The 19348-nt window shown below is 32.8% G+C and overlaps 1 protein-coding gene and 1 long non-coding RNA gene across 2 annotated transcripts; both read left to right on the top strand.

The window, feature by feature from the left end:
• LOC18595379 lies at positions 3269–5159 on the top strand. Its single transcript, XR_001928351.1, has 3 exons — positions 3269–4117; positions 4276–4349; positions 4536–5159. It is a non-coding gene; the product is annotated as an uncharacterized LOC18595379 (long non-coding RNA).
• Positions 13627–16349, top strand: LOC18595381. The gene is made up of 3 exons (XM_018122759.1): positions 13627–14584; positions 15624–15706; positions 16224–16349. The coding sequence occupies exons 1-3, from the start codon at positions 13627–13629 to the stop codon at positions 16347–16349; spliced, it is 1167 nt and encodes a 388-aa protein (XP_017978248.1).

Here is a 19348-nt window from a genome sequence, read left to right on the forward strand (position 1 = left end):
TAGAAAAGTAGTATAAGAAAATAAGTAAGAAGGCTTGAGGCATGTTGTGACACATTGTCTTTAAAGAGTTGTTACCTATTATAGGGATTTGCAAATAAGGACTCTCTAAGATACAATAAGCTTATTGCAGAATTCTAATGAAAGTTAAAGTCTGTTTTGGAAGTATGTTTCTCTTTTATAAACACTGACCCAATGTGTTTCAAAGTTTTGTTTGTTGTGTTTCAATAGTAGTGTATGTTGAAAACACTTGAACAAGTAATTAGTGTATTTCAATAGGTGTATTGGGGAAAACACCTCTCTTTATTTTAAAAGTTATGTCCTAATTTGAATAATCACATCAGAATAAGACTTCTGATAAACCCAAATATTATAAACTATTTAATAATCCTCCATTAGTAATATTAATAATGCTATGCGTAATAGAAAGTATCTTGAAGATTTGAACTTTCTATTAGTGTAGAAATTTTCAAGTTAAGACAGTTATTGGTAGCACAAGGATTGAACCATAATTCTTTATGTCATAATCGAAAATATCACACACACAACATTATTTAATCACTTTAAGATTCTCCCAACTACTTTAGCACTTATATGGCCTTGTGCTAATATCGAGTTCATGAATTTTTACAAGAGTAAACCCTTTTAATTATAGTTTGAAGCGGCACCACTTCAATATTCATATAGGTGGCATTTTTCATTATGCCCTTGTTACTACAGGCATTTAACATTTTCATTAACAACTTTTTGCTTATCCTCTCTTTGTAACAATCACACTGAATATTATAGAATAGAGGCTATTTAATATAAAATTCAGTGCATAATGATAGCATATAGTAACTTGTTATTACCCACTGAACTTTTATTGTTAGTTTTGCTAACTCAAAGTTGGGTTTCCAGTACTAATGCATTTAAGTCAAGGGCTTTAGCTTTATTCTACTAGATATTGATTTTACAGTCTTTTTTGGCAATGCTTTGGTAAATGGATCAACCAAATTCTTACAAGATTTAACATAAACTATTGTTATAACATCATTTGATATTGATTCTCTTATGTAGGCATGTCACAGACTTATGTGTCTAGACTTTCCATTATAAATCTTATTGTGGGCCACACACCTTGTAGCCTTACTATCACAATATATGGAAATGGTTGACATCTATTGTGGCCACAACTTTATAACTAATTACAAATTCTCTTTGTAACAATCACATTAAATATTATAGAATGAGGCTATTTAATGTTAAAATTCAGTGCATAAAAATAGCATATATTAACTTGTTATTAGGCATTGAATTTTTATTGTTAGTTTTGCTAACTCAAAGTTGGATTTTCAATACTAATGCATTTAAGTCAAGGGCTTTAGCTTTATTCTACTAGATATTGATTTTACAGTCTTTTTTGGCAATGCTTTGGTAAGCGGATCAGCCAAATTCTTGCAAGATTTAACATAAACTATTGTTATAACATCATTTGATATTGATTCTCTTATGTAGGCATGTCACAGACTTATGTGCTTAGACTTTTCATTATAAATCTTATTCTGGGCTACACACCTTGTAGCCTTACTATTACAATATATGGAAATGGTTGACATCTGTTGTGGCCACAACTTTATAACTAATTACAAATTTCTCAACCATCCTATTTTTTTTCCAATAGTTGCTAAAGCTAAAAATTCATATTTCATTATGAAATGTGTAATACAAGTTTGCTTCTTAGATACCCAACTAATGGCACCACCTCTTAAGGTAAAAATCCATCTTGATGTGGTTTTATTGTCATCAATACTAGTAATCCACCTAGCATAAGAAAATCCTTCTAAAGTACTAGGAAAACCATTGTAACAAATTTTCAAATTATCTGTTTTCTTTAAATATCCAAGTACTCTTCTAATGATCTTTGCTAGGTTTACTTGTAAACCTTGAAACTTTGTAAATAGCAAAGGCTATATTCAGTTTAGTACAATATGCAACATACATGATGCTGCCTATAACACTTGCATATTCTAATTGTGCCATAACTCTTTCACAATTCTTAGTCAATTTTGTACTAGAATCATAAGGAGTATTAAACTCTTTGATTTCCAAATGACTAAATTTATGAAGAATTTTCTTTATGTATGTGATAGATTCAATGAAATCACATTATGATCTCGTTTGACTTTAATTCCCAAGATTGTATCAACTTTATTGAGTTCTTTCATTTTCAAACTAAAGTCAAATATTTCTTGATTTCAATAATTCCAAGCATATTTGTACCAAAGATCAATAAATCATCTACATAAAGACTTGATTTCACCATAGTCTTTTATAAATTTAGACTAAATGCACTTATCTACATTATTATGTACAAATCAGTTGAGAGTATAATACTATCAACCTTTTCATGTTATTGCTTTGGAGCTTGTTTTAGTCCATAAAGAGATTTAATTTGTTTATAAACCTTCCTCTCATTTCTAGGAAGTATAAAACCTTCAGGTTACTTCATATATATTTTTTCGTTAAGATTTCTCTTTAAAAAAGTAATTTTAACATCTATTTGATAGACATGTAATTTATAAATAGATGCTAAAGCCAAAAGCACTCTTATGGATGTTATTCATTCTACAAGAGCATAAGCATAAAAATAATCAATGCTTTCTTTTTGTGTTAAATTTTTAGCGACTAGTTTAGCCTTAAAGGTTTGCACCAAACTCTCTGTGTTATATTTCTTTTTAAATACCCATTTACAGTCTATGAGTTTTGATTCAGGAGAAAGATCAACCAAAATTTATGTTTTGTTTGACAAGATTGAATCCATTTCATCATATATGCTACTTTCTGAAAAGCTACATCCTTTGAAGACATAAATTCTTTAAATGTTTTTAGATTGTCTTCAACATTTAATAAAATAGGTGACTTTTATACATTTTGATTTTACTTCCTTTCACAAACAATGCTAATGCTTGTAAGTAAACGGAATCTGGATCTAAATGCTTTTTTTTATGGCTCTTTGACTTTAATTAGGCTCAATTTAAGTATTATTATTTTTTTTTTTACTAGATGTACCAGAAGGCATATCATTTTAATCACAATTTGAAATTAAGATATTTTGTTCACAATCAAATCTATGACTGTAGTAAAAAGAAGTCGCAAAGGGGCGCTCGCTAGTTGCCATGTGGAACTCTGGTTGGTTGCTACGTGGATGTCTTTAATTGTTTCAGATGTTGCGTTGCTTGATTTTGAGATGTTGGTTTGGGAAGTTGAAGGGGGTTATTTGGCTGGGTTTGTCAATTAGTTTGGCGAGGTTTAGGGATGGATTTTGGTGTGGCTTCGGGTTAGGCGTGCCATATGCTTGATGATTTTAGCGTCGCACCTGTTGCTTAATGTGAGCTTGTTATCCCTGGTGTACAGAGGGATACGTGTATGGCTGAAATGGGTGCCATGTTTTTCTTTTTTCAGCTCAAACTCATTTTTCCTTTCTTCCTGTATAGAGTCCTTTCTCTCTGTCTTTTTTCCTCTATGGGACGACACGGGTAGGCTTTAGGATTGTAATTTTCTTTGTACGAAGAGGAAGAAGAAAAAGAAAGTGCACTTTTTGGAAGTTCTGACGGATCCAAGAGAAGATAGGAAAGAGTTCAAGAAATAGCTACTGAAGATTCTTGCTAGAAATTTACAAAACAAAAATAAAAATCTGAACTTTTCTTTGAAGTTTTTGGTTTTTTATTTTTGGGTATTTTAGCTATTATTTAGCTGATTTGATTATGGGTTTTGATGAATGCAAAGTTTAGGTATTGGGAGAATGTGGGAATTAGAAATTTTGTTTAAATCTGAGTCTTTTTTTTTCCTTTGTTTTCTTTGCTCTCCTTTGTCCCTTTCTTTCCTCTTTTTTTCTCTTTGCTACCATGAGCCGCAAAGGTGGTGGCAGCGGCGGTGGAAGACGTAGAGGTGAGGAGTCAGGGGTTTTGATCCCAGACAATGCAAAGAAAACAATCTAAAGGGAGATCACAGGGAAGAAACTGAACGATGAAAAAATCTATGCAGTGCTCAAAAAGTGCTCTGTGGATCTTAATGAAACTACTTAAAAGGTTCTTTATCTGGGTAATAATTGCACCACGGTAATATTCAAGCCTCCAAGGTAATTTCATTCCTACCATTTTAATACTCTTTTTATTTTGTTTAAATTTCAAATCAAATTGCCAAATAAGCTGTTTAAATTTAAACAATAAAATGAAATGAAAAACCCGAAGTTTGTTTCTGAGTTTTGACTATTATGGACTATGTATCTACTTACAGGACTGCTACTTACATCATTCGAACAACATTAGGTGCTCGATCCATGTTGAAGATGCTCCTTGATGCTGCCGGAGGTAACCCTTTCTTGCCCATTAATTAGTTGACTTTCTTTTCTTTGTTATGTTTGCCGCAAGGTTATCCCTTTTTCATTTCCAATGCTAGTGATTTTGGATTTCCCACAAACGTTTTTTTTTTACTCTTTAAATGCACTTTTCATGAACAAGCAACTAACATTATTATATGATTTTGGTCCTGACTAGGTATTGTTATTACTATTGATGGAAATGCCATTTTACGTGAGTTAGATCTTGCACACCCAGCAGCAAAGGCACAATATCCCACCATGCTTCTTTATTTCATTTTCTTCAGATGTGAATGCTTTTATTTTTTTCCCCTTATCTTTATGATTTCCATTCTTTCTTGTTCTACTCTGTGTTGATTTGTCATGGCAATCTATAATTGAATTGAGTCGCAAACGCAAGATGAAGAAGTTGGAAATGGAACAACATCTGTCATTGTTCTTGGTATATGTTTATGCAGCAGAATGATCATTTATAGTCTATGGTGGATATTCTTCGCATACATTAGTTTAGATTGCTATGTTAAAACATGCTTTTGAGAACTGGTATAATTTAAGATGCTAAATTGATTTTTAATGAGGTAAGCTTCAAGGTGGGAATTTAACCTTTCAAATGTGGATGTAATATCATTAAGGTTGCTTAGGGATCATGCCGTTGTCACTTATTTTTCTCTTTTGTGATGATATACTTTGCATGATATTGCATGGCTTTCAGTGCTTATGTTTGGAGTATTTTGGGTGTAGCTAGTGAGATGCTTCATGTTGCAAAAGCCTTTATCGACAAAAATTATCATCTTACAGTGACTTGTCAAGATAATGTAACTTAGAAGTGCTGCTAGATTGTTAACTTCTGCTTTTGAGTAATAACTTAGCATTTAATGAAGAGTCAATTCATTTACAGCATACAATAATGCTTTAGAGGATACTATAGCTGTGCTTGACAAGATTGCAATGCCCATTGGTGTCAAAGATCATATGTTTCCCCTGCAATTTTTTCCATAAAAACTTTTGAATCTTTTACCTCTTAGTGTAGTTGGCATTTGTATTCTTTTATATCTTTCACTATGCAGGTAATAATTCCTTCTTTGTTTTTTTACCTTTTAATTATTTTGCTTGCATTACTCTTTTTTATCATCGGGTCTAGACTTTTTCTATTTATCATCAGGTTTTGATTCATTGTCTAGCCTTATTTCCTATTTTTACCTCCGTTATCATTGCATTTGAGGGATTTGAAAAAAACATTTATAATGTAAGTCCTCATTTCTCCATTTACTTTGCTTCTACTCTTTTTTTTCATCATTGCGTTTTAAGTTTTCTGCTTCTATTGTTTTTCATTATCATCAGGTTTTGATTCCTTTATACAAGTATGCCTTCTGCCATGCAAATAAAAAGAGCAAAAATGAAAGCAATACAAGGATAAATAGAGTTATGCCGCCATATATATGATTCATGCTTTTTATTTTATATTCTGTTATTTGTTGTGAGGAATAGATTTTAAGACAAATCGTTGAATTAATTGCTCTCAGCTCTGTTTTATGTGTGTCTGGTTTTCCATTCGCACATTATTTAGTTTTATTTTTTGTTTCTTTCTTTTCTACTATGATGATTATGGTTATGCAATCTTACACAAGAAACAAATTACATTTCCGCTATCTACATGTACAAACTAGTTCTTTAACAAAATGAGGAAAAGAATTATAAGTTGAGGTCATGAGCATTAGCCGATTCAACTCTCTTAATACATGGGATTTAAATGTCTACATAATTTGTCTTATGGTGGGTTAAGCTGTGATCGTTTTCCTAACTTGGAATATTAAGTAAAATAACTATTTTACTCTCTTTCTTGGTTCTCTCTTTCTCATGGACATATTGGGTTTTATTTGATTGAATTATCTATTTACTTTATTTCCACTACTTTCCCTTTGTTTGTTTGTTATCTCTATCTCATGGACATGTTGACTTTCAGGTGATAAAATTAGCTACTTGACCTTATTCTATACTGCAAAATTTGTTTTATTCTTATAATTCAGATCTGTTGACTTTAACATATTTATGTCATTCTTCTAGCCTAAAATGACACAAAATTATCAAGAATAGTATTTTTATTGAAATGGAAAGAACGGATTCCTTTTTCCTCCTCCATAAAATGCTAGTAATTTCTATGCTAACCTTAAACATTATTAATGAAACTTAACCCTAAATAGCAAGATATTCATGAAAATTTGGATCATATCTATATGTTTCAAATACAATTTGCATTGTGTCTAATAAATCAGAGTAAAAATATCATGTTTAAACATCGACTTTGCGATCAATTGATATGCATTCCAACTTCTTTATTTCAAATTTTTCTTTTTTAGCTAAAATTGAAGATCCTTGCTAATAGACTCTATGTTCAGCTGAAGTATCCATTTTATATATGTTTAGTCATTCTATAACAATACATATGCTATACTTGTTAGCTTTGCATATTTATTCTTAAATTGATTTGATTTTCAACAAAAAATTGATAAAATATTATGAGGAGACAATCTTTCTTTTTAAACTTATTTGAAATTGTTGGTCCCAAAGATGTGTGCTAGAGGAGGGGTGAATAGCACTTTCTGAATGTCACTAAACTTAACTTCTAATTGGAAGCTAGTTAAAGGTCGATGATGAGAAGTTAAATGCCATATGCAAGAATGATTTAAAGAATAATGAAATGACAAATAAAAGAGGGTAGACAACGCACAAAGATTTATAGTGGTTCAGTCTCTTTGATCTACATCCACTGTCTTGATCTTCTAATCAAGGATTTTCAAACCAAATCACTAGAATCGATGGAATTCTCAAGCTTTCACCAAACTTTTATAATGGTTTTTTATAGGCTCGGTCACAACCTTTAACAATGATTTTTTCGGAGATCAATCAAAACCCAAAACTAACTTTTCTAATGCTTAGTTAGGACCTCCAACAACAACCAAGCTTAATTAATCCCCTTAGAGTGCCTCACACACTCTAAGTAATCAAGGATTATAGATATAGAGAAGTACCTATGATCACTAAACTGATCTGAATGGTTCAAGATGAAATGTTAAACTCTATTACAAAGATTTGAGTGAAGTGTAAGAAGGATTAAGAGAATTTTTGCTTTTTTGGGTTCTTTTTGTTCTTGGAAGCATCTCATTATCTTTTTAGCCGTTGGAGATGTCTTTTATAGTTGAAAAATCAACTCTGATGGATGCTGATAGCCTCAGACCATTGGAAATAGTTTAGAGTCCTTTCTAGTTGTTAGTTTGTCTTCAGACATTCAAATTCAAATTCTCAGACAATGTGCTTTTAGCTAGCTAACTATACTTCTTAGTCGATTAAGTCTTCTTTGTCTTGCAATTTGCTTTACTTTGTTAATAGATTAAGTAAGACTTTAACTGATTAAGAGTTTACTGCCTTTGAACCAACCAATTTCACTTTTGGATTTTTGCTGACTAACTCTCTTGGTTATCTGACTAAGAGATTTCTGTTTGTGGCTCATTTGTAACTCCTTATTCTGATGAGTTTTGATGTTTGCTTTCTAGTAATTAATTTATTATTGACGTACATTTTCATCCTACACACTCAAGTAGTATAGTTAGACATTAATGACTGAGAATGTTTTGTTATCATTAAAAACTTATGGAGCTAACATAAATTTCTTTTAACTTTATTGAGCAATATTTGATATTTTAATTTGTTAACATTTTGTAATTTTATATTTACAGGTCACTATCCAAAAGACTTTTATGAGATCTTTGAAACCTCTGTGTAAACTTTTTGTTCACCTTTTGTGTAGTTGGTAATTGCAAAACATAATGCCTTCTCCTTTTTGTATGAATGCAAAAGCTTTAAAGATCACAGCTCTAGAACAACATTTTAGTTCACGTTTGGTATTGAACAAACATCACATAATCTTAGCAATTGCAAAACAGTAAGCCTTTTCCTTTTTGTATGAAGGCAAAAAACTCTCCTTCATGCTTCAATCATAACCTTTGTTTATAACTAGAATTTTACCACAATGTTTGCAATTACAGTGTATATGTTTCTAGTAACAAAATGTTATGTATAATTGAAATATTTATCGATCACTTTATATAATCATTCAAAATCACATATATATTCCACGAACTACTCAACAAATAGATTATAAAAAAAAAAGATATTTGTCCTTACCACAATGCACGAGCAGAATTCTAGTTTATTATTAAAGTTATACATAACTTATTTACAATGAACTTAACATGTATAGACTTTACAATAACATTTGATTGTAAATTTAAAATTCTAAATGCTTTAGAATGTTGGGTATAACCAACAAAAATGCCTTTAATTGGTTTAGGTTTAAGCTTTGCTCTTTGTGGTTTAGGAATTTTATAAAAGGCTAAGCGCTTCTACATTTTAAGATACTCCAAGTTTGGTTTTTTTTCCATTCTAAAATTTATAAAGTGAAATCTTAATACTTTGAGAAGGAACTGTACTAAGTATATGACATGCTGTTAATAAAGTCTCACCCCATAATTCATGAGATAGATATGCATTCAATAACATAGCATTTGTGATGTCAACTAAAGTTCTATTTTTTCTTTCAGCCAATTTATTTTGTTGTGGTGAATAAATAGCGTTTTTTTTATATATCAAACCATGTTCTTCACAAAAATTATCAAATTCTGTAAAAAAAATTCTCCCCTTCAATCACTTCTTAAAATTTTGATTTTCCTACTTTTTTATTTTTCACAACAAATTTATATTTTTTAAATTTCTGAAAAGCTTCACCTTTTGTTTTAATTTGACATAAGTGAACCTAAAATAATTATATATGAAAGTTATAAAATATCTCTTTCAACCTCTTGTTAATTTTCCATTTAATTCATATATATCATAATGCACAAGATCTAATAATTGTGAGTTTCTTTTTACACTATGAAAAGGTTTCTTTTTCATTTTTGCTTGTTTGCATATTTCACATTTTTCTAAGTGTTAATTCTTGCATGCAATATAATCACTTTTAGACATAAATCTCATAGAACTAAAATTTAAATGTCCTAGTTTAGTATGCCACAATAAAGAATTGACCTCAATGGTATAATTAGAAAGCATATTTATTTTATCAATGTTGAACTTGTACATGCCATCACAAAAGTATCATTCTCCTACAAATAGGCCACTCTTGGATACGATTACATTGTCATATTCTATTACAACTTTAAATCTTTTCTTTACAAGCAAACTAGTAAAAACTAAATTTTTTTGAATTTTAGGAACATGGAATACATTGGGCAATGTCAGTTTTTGTTCAAAAGTGAAATTCAACTTGACAGTCCCTTGTCCTTCAACTTTGACTACAACATGATTTCTAATTAAAACATCTTTTGGTTTATTAACTTCTATTTAAGTATTGAACAAGTTTTCATCAATACATACGTGAATTGTAGCACCAGAATCCAACCACCAATCTTTACTGTTATTAGAACCAACAATCATATTCAATTTTGTTATCATTCTAATATTCATAGTAGAAACCGTGGTAACTTATTCCTTGATAGCTTTTTCTATTACATTTGCTTTTTCAGGATTTTCGAAACGAAAATTCTTTCCTGCCTTCCTAGATCTACACTCACAAATCATATGATCTTTCTTTCCACTATGAAAATAATTTATATTTTTTTAATTTTTTTTAAAGGTGTATTTTGAAATTTTCAATGCAAATGACTTGGATTTCGTAGAATTGTTAGAGTTATGATTCTTTCCAAAATTATTATAATTCTAACTCACATGATTCACAATAGAATTAGAAGGTTGAAATAATGCATCATGTGCGTGTGTTTCACATTTTAGTTGCATCTAAGTTATCAATTGTTTTACTGATAGAGAATCAATAGAATACAAAATCTTTTTTCGATAATTGTTCCAAGATTGAGGTAGTTTAGAAAGAATTGTACATATTTGTTGCGCATCAGAACTTTAACCTTAAGGCCTTTTAGTTTTGAAACTAAAACTTATAGTTCATGCACTTGATTCATGATATGCAGATAGTCATTAATCTTAAACTTGAAATATTTTAAGGACAAAAATTTATCAGTATCTCGTTTTTCGTTCTTGTTAGTAGTTTCCAAGATTGTCCAAATTTCCTTTGGAGTCTTTAGATTGAAGTAGAGATTTGTCAAAGTATTTAGGATATGTCCATGGTATATCAATTCATTTTCTTCACATTTTTTCCTTTTTGCCTTTCGTGCATCAGAATCTTCATTTGTTGGTTCTGAAAGTGCTATAAGACTTGGGTACAAAACATAATAAATCTTTAAAGTCGTGAGCAACTACACCATATTATCCCTCTAGCAAGTGAAATTGGTTCCATCAAACTTATCAGGTTTGATGAATTCTATTCATGATTTGAAACCTCTAGTTTGGATTAGACTCCATTGAAAACAATTCTTTAAAAATGTTAGAAAAGTAGCATAAGAAAATAAGTAAAAAGGTTTAAGGCGTGCTATAACACACTGTTTTTATAGAGTTATTATCTACTATAAGTCTATTACAAAATTTTATTGAAAGTTGAAGTCTGTTTTGGATGTACGTTCTCTTTTAGAAACAATAAACTAATTTGTTTCAAAATTGTGTCTGTTATGTTTCAACAGTTATATTTGTTGAAAACACTTAAACGATTAATCAATTTATTTCAACATTTGTGTTTGTTGAAAACATTTTTCTTTATTTTAAGAGTTATGTCTTAATATGAACAATCACATTTGAATAAAACTTCCAACAAACCTAAATATCACAAACTATCTAATACTAATTGTTTATAAGTAGATACCCATTAGGGGATGCAGCTCGAATGATGGGGATTGTTGTGAATGAAAATGACTGTGTTAGAGATTATATAACGCCGAGTGGAGATTAGGACTTGGCTATCTTAGCGAACCCATTTCCAAAGGAAGACCTTCAATAAATTGCAAGTTCAATAGCTCCCCTTTTTAACAGTCCACCTAAATGAACCTTATTGGGTTCTTTCTTCATCTGGAAATTTTACTGTAAATTTTGCATATGAAGCTTTGAAAAAGTCAATTAACTCGAACACAAGTATTACTAATGGCGAGTGGAATTTAGCGTGGAAATGGTAGGGCCCTCAACATATATGCATGTTTCTTTTACAATGCCTTCACAATTGGATTCTCACCAACCAAGAGAGAATGCGATGTCTTTTGTCGAATGAGGCCATTTGCTTTCAATGTCAATTGGAAGAAGAATCAATCTTGTATTTTTTGTAGGATTGCCCAGGTGCAAGTGTTTTATGGCTTGGACTTCTACCTTAAAATGAACAAGGTTAGTTCTTTTATTATTTATGTCTGATTGGCTCTCTGTTAATCTTAGTAATTACAAGAAAATTGTGTATGGGATATCTTGGAAAATTGTTTTAGGTATTGCATGTTGGTACTTGTAAAAATGGAGGAACTTATTGATTTTTGAAGATTGATCAATTCCTATAAAGGGACGTTTAAGTCCGATTAGAAGTATGGCTATTGCAATTCCTAGTTCCATGGTTATTCTTTTAGTGCCTGGTGGAACACTTAATAGGAGAGAAGAAATCTTGGTGGGTTGGTTTTCACCACCAACAAGATGGGCTGCTGTGAATTCAAGTGGAGCATACCGGGGTACTATAAACAGAGTTGTTGCAAAAAGAGTACTTAAAGACTCTGGAAGCACATGGCTTGGTGGCTATGCATGCAGTTTGGGTAAATGTACAGCATATCGAGTGGAATTATGGGGAGTATACAGTGGACTTTGTTTAGCATAGGAATTAGGATTCCGCAAGATCAAATTACAAGTTGACAACAAGATGGTGGTACAAGCAATTACCTCATCTTGTCACTTATGTTCCAATTCGGACTTGATTTGAGCAATCTAAGAGCTTTTACATCAGCAATAGGAAGCAAATACATGTCAGATATATTGAGAAGGCAACAAGCTAGCTGATTTGATGACCAACAGAGGTTTTGAGATAGATGATGATTTTCAATTGTATGATACCCCTTTATTAGAAACCACAAGCTTGTTGTCAAACAATATATTTGAGATTTGTTTCCCTTGCGTGATTAGATTATAAAAGTATTTTCGTTTAAAAAAAATAAGTACTTTTTACAAAACGAGAATGAGATAGATGATTTTTTTTCCTATTATGTTAATAACATTTTTTAAACAATTGACATCGTCAAAATTGATTCACATCATAAATTTTAATTATATGTTATATTTCAATTTATTGCATCATCGATGCACAATTAATTAAGATAATAACAAAGGTATACAGAATAACTTTTTCTTAAAAAATTGCTTAACAAAATTATTGTCATGTGAATAAAGTAAAAGCTGTATTTCAATAAAACTAGTTCGCTTCTTGAGCGATGGATGGTAAAAATTTTTTCCCAATTGAGTTTAGAATATTTTGTGAAATGGATAAGCTATAGTAATTATATTATCATATTTAATTATTGGTGTATATTAACATGTATATAACTGTTGTTATTATTGCCATTTGGGTGGTATTTGTGGTGGTGCTTTCATGCAAAAACACACCTATAAATAGCTTAACAAAAAAGTAAAATTTTAAATAAAATCTCTAAGCTTATGCTAGAAGAGAAAGAGAGAGTTGGAAAATGGAGAAGAATCTAAAAGCTTGTGACTTTGGACAAATTCAATAAGCCACTTGTCCCATATATAAAATGTCAAACAAAATCTAAAAAAAAAAAAAAATTGGTCCAAACCCTGTCTCATGGTACCTCAAGCTCACGCCTGAAAAACTCAATTCTATCATATCTTAAGTCCACACCTCAAAAACCCAATCACTTATCAAGTCAAAAACCCTCCAACCCTAACCCCATCAAACTTGAAGCCCACGCCTCAAAAACGTAACCCCATCAAACTTGCAACTCACGCCCTAAAAATCCAACAATGTGTCAAGCCTAAAACCTTGAAGCCACGTATTAAAAGAGAAAAATCTAAAATCTATCGAGAGAGAAGACGAAGATAAAAAGATAAAAAAGTAACAGAGCAATACATTAGTGGAAGAAAAAACCCTCAATTAAGTCCAAAGCACGCCTAAGCCCAAAAGCCGGCTAACCGCCGGTCCAAGTGTTCACTCCAAAGGAGCTCTGGTTCACTTCAATTCAAACCCAAAAGCTCCAAACCAAACCATCGATAAACCCACTTCACTCTCTCCATCTCTCCCCCAAAACCCTAACAACAGCGCTCTTCAGTCTGCCATGGTGCTCCATCTCGCCAGACCCAAACGTAGGTCCCTGACCAACCCTTCTCTCTGCCACCTTTTATCCACTTTCTCAAATCACCCAAACAGCGAAAACACCACTACTACCGACAGCAACAGCCCGGGCAATAGCCCCAGCAGCGATAATCCCTCTTTAATCTCTTCTTACTTCAGCGATATCAAAGCTGGCCTCAAACATCAATCAAATGAAAGACCCACTTCCCCTTTTTCACGAAACCGCACAAATCCTTCCAGTCCCACTTCCAAAACCATCCCCATGAGCGCTTTCGTAGCGGAAATCCGCAAGAATCTTTCCGATTACCGCGAACGATCCGCCGTGCCACCTCCCACTGAATCCTCTGCTATACCTTCACAGTCACGGCCTCATATTTCATTCCAAGAAATATACAAAAGAAATGCCTCAGCAAAACAAGGGGATTCCAATGTAAACCCTGCCAGTTCCGGTCCTGGCCGGAAATTGGGATTTGAAACCATAAGGGAAAGTCTAGGGAAAATTAAAAAGAAACCCGGGGCGACTAATGTGGAGGAAAAAACCGGGCCGTTTTGGTCTTTGTCTCATTATAAGGAGAGTTTTAAGTTGAAGCCTTCAGAAGGCAATGTGGTTTACCCGGTGATTGGCGGGACAGAGCTGCCAAAGTCGGTTTTTGGGAGGGAGATGACGGAGAGGACCAAGGAAGGGGAGGCTGCGATGAAGACCGAGTTTGTTAAGATGTATAGTTATGGGGAGTTGGGGATGAGGTTGAAGCAGTTGCGGCCGGAGAGGAAGGGAGGGGAAGGATGGTTTTCCCTGCAGGAGTTGAATGAAAGGTTGATGAAGTTGAGGGAGATGGATAGTAAGGAGAGTGAGTCACGGATTGGTGAGGCTTTTAAGGATTTGAGGAAAAGCTTGTATGACATTAAGATGGCTGATGATGAGAAACAGAAAAGGACCTTCAGTAAGTTTTCAACTTGTGAATTTCTTATGTCTTACGTCAGTTAGCATAAGGTATTTTGCATTGTTTCAGTGGATTGATGGTAAAAAAAAAACCCTTAAATTTGGTACTTAATGAGGTGAAAGAGGGAAAGCACCAAGTTTATTCTTAATAATTTGAAAGAAAGTAACCTGGGATCATAAACTGGAACTCTATGGGAACTGAAAAAGAAACTAACAGTTAAGGCCTCCTCTTGATAAAAGAAGAATCTTGGTGATTTTTAATTATTGACAATTTATTGAGGTTGATAGAAAACATGGCTTATTGGTTTAGTTTTTTAAAATAGGTAGACACTAATTATTTAGATTCTCATTCAAAGACAGGATAAAAACCTCGAACTAATGCCTGTATCTCGAGCATTTGGCTTATTGGTTGATGTATGATCCCTGTTTAAGGAGCAGAATTTGAATACCCCTTCTCTCAATTGTAAAAAAAATCCTCAAACTAATGCCTTTCTGGTTTTTCTTATCAAGCGATAGGAAGTTTTCTTTTTTTGTTGATTTAGGGTGCTTGACTCAAAGTTTATTGTGTTTTTAAACCAGATGGCTGTGGCTACAGACACTATTAGACTGCTTGCAGATGAATACTTTGAGAACAGTATTTCTAATTTTTCTTTTAAATTCTATTATTTCCTTTGTGGGTTCAAAACAAAAAGTATTTAATGGTAAATCAGATCTTTGATATGGCTCAATCATTTGAAATATACTATTATCAGTTAATTTTCTGGGTTTGAACTCTGAGGGAAATAGGGTTTGTGCAACTTAGGAAATTCAGTTCCAGTGTCTATTGTCTTAAGTTTAACGGTTTCTTTCTGAAGGAAAACTGAATTTAAATATTCTCATTTTGTCTAAAGGTTGAGTTAAGTTTTTGTTTGGCTGTGTAATCTGATAGATATTGTTTGATGGGATATTGCCAATACTTAGGGATCATTTCCGATGTCCTATTTGCAATGAAAGATGATATCTCTAATATCATTAAATTTATTGATCTCTTGTTTTTTCAGTCCAGAGAATTGATATTTTGGACCACTTGGGTAGAACTCCAAATTTTATGTTGCGCCCTCCAAAGGATCATTTAGTTGAAAAGGCAAGCTCTTTTTTTTTCCTCCTTTTCTTCTCAGGTCCTTTACTGATTGATAGTTAAAGACTTAAATTTGAGTCTGTGTGATTAACTGTCTTACTGACTCAAACTGCACATATGCATATAGTAGTCAGGAGCTATCTGTCATAAGCATTTTCTTTGTTCTTCTAGTGCACATTTCTTGCTAATAGAATTGGACATATGAAATAAAAAAATTCATTCTTATTTGATGCTTGCATTATTATTTAAATAAAATTTTTTATGGATATCTGGAATAAATTTAACTTGCTTAGTTGCTTAGTCTTCTCTCTGTTTATAATTTTGTTTTATCTTTTATATAGTTGTTGTAACTGACTTCTAAGACTGCATTTGACATAAATTGTTGACCTGAAGGTCAGTGTTTCGATCCTTGTTTAAATCATGCGACCTATCCCTGTGTTACTATAACTGAATTGTTTCAGTAGTTTTACTTAATGAAACCGATTAATATTTATGCCCTAATTCTTCTACAATGGCTTTGCAGTATTTCCATCCAGATAACATGTCTTCTGCTGAAAAACTGAAAATTGAACTTGCAAAAGTTAGAGATGAATTTAAGATGTCAGAGTCAGATTGTGGATCTGCACGTGTTCAAGGTGAACTATACTAACTTTTGTAGTAGTATATTTAACCATCCTGGCACCAAGTATTCCTTAATTTGTTGATGTGTCATAGAATATATAATTTTCATCTTTCACATGAATGGTTCTAGCTACTTTATTTAAATTTTTCATCTGATTGTTTTGTAGACCAGTATTGAACCTTATATGTACTATGTTCTAGTTCCTTTTTGCTTATGTTAAATTACAAGAGTTTGGTTTATTGTTTTTCAATTTTTCAATTTCTAGTATTAAATGATAGAATAAGGAACAAGATAAATTTGAAAATAAAGTTAAAATAGATATACTATGCAAAAAGATGTTATTATCTGGTATGCTGAATCCAATATTCAAAAAGTACGTTCTTTTTGGAATGGTAGCGCAGACTGTGATTTCTGAGAAGATGGAGAGAATTTGTGAAATATTAGTCTATATTTGGGGTGTAAGCACCATTTTTGGTCCAATATTCAAAGGGATATACTTTTTGGAGTGGTAGTGCACACTGTGATTTCTGAGATGGAGAGAATTTTTGAAATGCTAGTCTATGTTTTGGGTGTAAGCACCTTTTTGTGTTTTCTCTTTTATTTCTGATGAGCAAATTCTTTCATTAATAAAGGTTGACACCAAGTACATGAATGCCGACATAAGTCTGTTGCCATGTGAATAAGCTACAGACTCTTGTTGGCATAGCCGTACATCTTGGCATCAACCTTAAACTCAGCAACTCTCAAGACACTTAAATTTTGTAAATATCCCTTCAGGGAAGCTAAACCCCCAACATATTCTATCAGCTAGTGTGGACCAAAGAAGTCCTAAACCCCAGTGGCTCTATCCCCACTCCTGTACTATGAAGGATGACACTGAGCACCACGGTTAACACCCATTGATCTAAGGAGTTCTCCAATTGCCTCCTACCATCTAGATGTTAGCTGAATTAGGCTTGATTGCCTGGCCAAGATGTGGATAGAAGAGATGGAGAATAACTGACAGCACAAGGCGCCCCACGGGCCATAACCCTTCAGTTCACCTGGATCACTCGTGACAGCAGAGTTGCAAGAGAGTAACATATCTGGAACCTTTCAGTCGAACAGGACCTGCAAGAGAGCATCCCCACATGGCCATAGGACAATAACCAGATCACAAACAGTGGGCCTCAAGAACAGAACATCTCCCATAGACAAGATTCCTAGGAGTATAGATGCATTCTAATGAGCTCAGAATTATCTGCCTATAATTAATAAAATGGCACTTAAATCAAGACCAAAGTCAAAACTAGTTGTACGACTCAGAGTTAAACCCCACCAGTTGCTTGCCTGCACATTTACAAAGTATTATATCACTTTCTTTCAATTTTTTAATATTATATATATATATATATATACATATATAATATATATATATATATTCTTTCTCATTTTGTTTAGTCTCGTAATTTTTACTGTCAACCAGCTTTCCATCTATTCTTATTTTAGACCCTTCTCTACCCCTGAATGTAAGGATTCTCCATAAATGAACTCTCTCTTTCTCTTCTCCCCCCCCCTCCCCTTTTCATCTAGACTTAAACTTTGGGTCAAAGACCCCCTCCTCTACAAACTGCCAGTGTTCCTGCTTCCTATCCCCCTCATTACTATCCCTCCCCAAAATAGTGAAAGAAACTCATCCAGAAACAAACCCCTCTCCCTGAGACTAAAAGGTTCACCCTCCCTAGTACTCATCCCAACGATCAATTAAACCAAACCATGGCTGACCCACACAGCCTCCTTCTCACTTATCTTTCACTTTTAGATTGAAGCATCATTGATCTTCCCAACTCAAAGATAGCCCTCCACTCCCCAAGACATCTCCCTCCAACCCCTACCTCTACTACTTATCACCAGTGTTCTCAACAAACCAAGAGAGGCACGCAATTAAGACCTGTTTCCTGTGTGTGCTCTCTAGAAAATAAGCTTTTGTGCTATTACTCTTTTTTGCAAGTTTGATTAACATCTTTTTTGGATAATTGAATTTTTATTCAGTTATCCAAACATTGTATGGATAAAGAATGTAGGATACATGATAGTTAGTTTTTTAGTAAAGTGCTTTGTGGGATATATTGTTGTTGAGTTTAACCTTTGAGGTTTTCTAAACTTTGGGGAGATAAGAAATGTGAATCAGTTAAGGAAATTTTAATTGTTTTAAATGAAGTCCTGTTCTGATCCTTGGAAACCTTAACAGCCTTGAAAATAATGGATTTATGAAGGCTATCTAGTGCATTTTTTGAGTTTTGATTTTGAGAAAATCATATGGGATGTTTTAACTGCCTTCTAGCTCAAAACCTTTTGTATTTGTCTTGAAAATATCCACTCTTTGATTTTGGCTACGACGCAGGAGTTGCTGCAGCATTTATACATGTAAGTTTAGTCTGCAGCCATATGTTTAGAGATCTGTGGAAATATTTGTATGCTACTTGTTTTAGTAACTCATAAGTAAGGCTGGCAATTCGTGTTAACATGTCATGTTAGCGGGTTGTGTCCAAACTGTCTGGTCTACTCATTTGTAATAGAGATTGGACAGTTAGATTGGTTGGTGATGCTATTTTGGTTTTTACTAATTGGATTAGAAGGATGGGGGTATGGAATATTCCTCAGATATGGCAATTATTTCAAAAATTTGATATTAGCATTGTTAATGTTGGAGTTATTAATCAATAAAGATGTTTTTAGTCAAGGTTTATTGATGTCCTTTCTCTTGATTTCCCTGCAGTGGCACAACTCACAACCAAGATCAAGCATCTATCATCAGTTCTGCATAAAAAGGTGATAGCATAAATGGGATTTGCATTATACTTAGGTGCTTAATAATGTAATAGTATGTCATATGCTATTTTATTTAACTCTTGGTGATATGAGATGGTTTTGTGAAGTGTTGATGGTTGTATCTTTGCAAATGTTGAGTGATCAGCATGTTATAGGCTTGTAACTTATTTTAGCTTGATCTCTTATTTTGAAAGAAAAAAAAGAAAGGGTGGGGG

Source organism: Theobroma cacao, chromosome 6 (assembly GCF_000208745.1).
Source record: "Theobroma cacao cultivar B97-61/B2 chromosome 6, Criollo_cocoa_genome_V2, whole genome shotgun sequence".
NCBI lineage: Eukaryota > Viridiplantae > Streptophyta > Magnoliopsida > Malvales > Malvaceae > Theobroma > Theobroma cacao.

Excerpts from the sequence above, each read along its gene's own strand:
- LOC18595381 (XM_018122759.1), top strand. The coding sequence starts at position 13,627 with ATGGTGCTCCATCTCGCCAGACCCAAACGTAGGTCCCTGACCAACCCT. Across the intron at positions 14,585-15,623 it reads GAAACAGAAAAGGACCTTCA|TCCAGAGAATTGATATTTTG; the intron begins GTAAGTTTTCAA and ends TTGTTTTTTCAG. Across the intron at positions 15,707-16,223 it reads AGGATCATTTAGTTGAAAAG|TATTTCCATCCAGATAACAT; the intron begins GCAAGCTCTTTT and ends ATGGCTTTGCAG.